Raw genomic sequence first — 1566 nt, forward strand, 5'->3', positions numbered from 1 at the left:
CACACACACGCGCGCGTACACACACACACACACACGCGTGCACGCACTCGCGCCCACCCTGCCAGTCTTGAAGGTCTTGATGGCGAAGAGCTTGCGGCTGCCATCACGCGCTGCCGCCAGGTATACCAGGCCGTAGGTGCCCTCCCCAATCTTGCCCAGGATCTCGTAGCGCAGGGCCAGCGACGCGGCGCCAGACGTGCCGCCGGGCGTCGCCGTGGGCGCAGTCGCTGCCGCTGTGCCCGCAGCAGTCGCGGCTGCCGAGCCCGCGCCGGCCGTGGGCGCCGTCAGCTGCTGCTGAACCGGCGCGCCGCCCACGCTTGGGGCCCTGGAGGCTGGCCCAAGCGGCACGCCGCCCTGCAGCCACGGCTGCTGCTGGGAGGCGAGCGGCGCTGCCGCCTGCCATGCTTGGTGGCGCTGGTGCGGCTGCATCCCTCGTCCTGCTCGGCCCCCTCACGACCCAGCGGCAGCGGTCGTGCAGCGCCGAAGGACTGGCTCATGCCGTTGCCGCTGCAGCGCGACGCCGGCAACCAGCAGCGCCGTGTGGCGCAGGCAGTCGGTGCAGCGACGAACGAAGTGCAGTGCAGCGGAGCTCGGTGCAGGCAGTGAGCGCCCCAGGGGATGCCGCAAGCAGTGGGATGTTCAGACTCCAACAGGTGATGTTGAGGTGCAGCACTCAATGTGTGTGATTGACAATATCGACTAAGTTACAGATCTAGACCGTCGACAGGTGACTCGTCAGACTGCGTCCTCAAAACGAGGCAAGCAGAACGGCAAGCGAATCAGTAATCGTAAATAGACTCGGAGCAGGCGATGTCTGCGCCAGTATCATACCGGACGATACGATACCGTAGGACCGCTTGCGGCTTGCCAGACATGGCCGCGCGCGGCAGCTGCTCACGCCTGGCTCAGCTGACTGTCTGGCCCTGCGATAGCCTTGAGCTTGATGCCGCCAGAGAAGGCACACTTTCACTGCTGCATACAGCGGCTGTCAATCTGGGTGACAATAAAGATGCACCAAAATCATAGCACCTGTGCGGCACGGCCCGTGCCGCGCGTGCTGCAGGGCTGGGCGTCAGTTTGCTTTTGCCCATGGACGCAGAAGGCTCCAGTATCAACAGCAGCGCACAACAATAATCTCTTAATTTTTCATTCCCATGGCCACTCACTGTTCTCGTCGCTGGTATGTGTACGCCTGTCTCAGAGATCCAAGTCTTACAGAGGACTCGCCCAAGCCGCCCAGGTCACAGCGCCGTGCTCTGGACGCGCCGCACCTCAGCCTCCATCTCAGCCAGCCGGGATGCCATGCGGTCCACCAGGCTGGCCGGCCCCCGCGTCGGCGTGGGCGCTGCCGCTGCATCCCTCAGTGCTAGGCGGTGTGCTGCCAGGGCCTTGCGTAGCTCTGTGGGACGATGCACCCGCCATCGCAGTGAGGAGGGAGCGCTCTGCCAATGCCCACCACGGACTGTAACAATCGAGATGCCTGGCCTGCAATCGCTGCCGAGGTGACTGCCAGCGCAGGCGAGCCCGTCCCCCCACCCCTGCTCGCACTAGCGCACACACCATCAT

At 64.8% G+C, this 1566-nt stretch overlaps 1 protein-coding gene across 1 annotated transcript; it reads right to left on the reverse strand.

Moving 5' to 3' along the window:
* Window positions 1-57: 57 nt before the first annotated feature.
* Window positions 58-429, reverse strand: MNEG_3767 (hypothetical protein; the record flags this gene model as incomplete). The annotated part of the gene is made up of 1 exon (XM_014047751.1): window positions 58-429. A coding segment is annotated over one exon (372 nt), but the record flags the coding sequence as incomplete, so codon positions are not given.
* Between the last annotated feature and the right edge of the window lie 1137 nt (window positions 430-1566).

The sequence above is a fragment of the Monoraphidium neglectum genome, assembly GCF_000611645.1.
Source record: "Monoraphidium neglectum strain SAG 48.87 unplaced genomic scaffold scaffold00490, whole genome shotgun sequence".
Classification (NCBI taxonomy): domain Eukaryota; kingdom Viridiplantae; phylum Chlorophyta; class Chlorophyceae; order Sphaeropleales; family Selenastraceae; genus Monoraphidium; species Monoraphidium neglectum.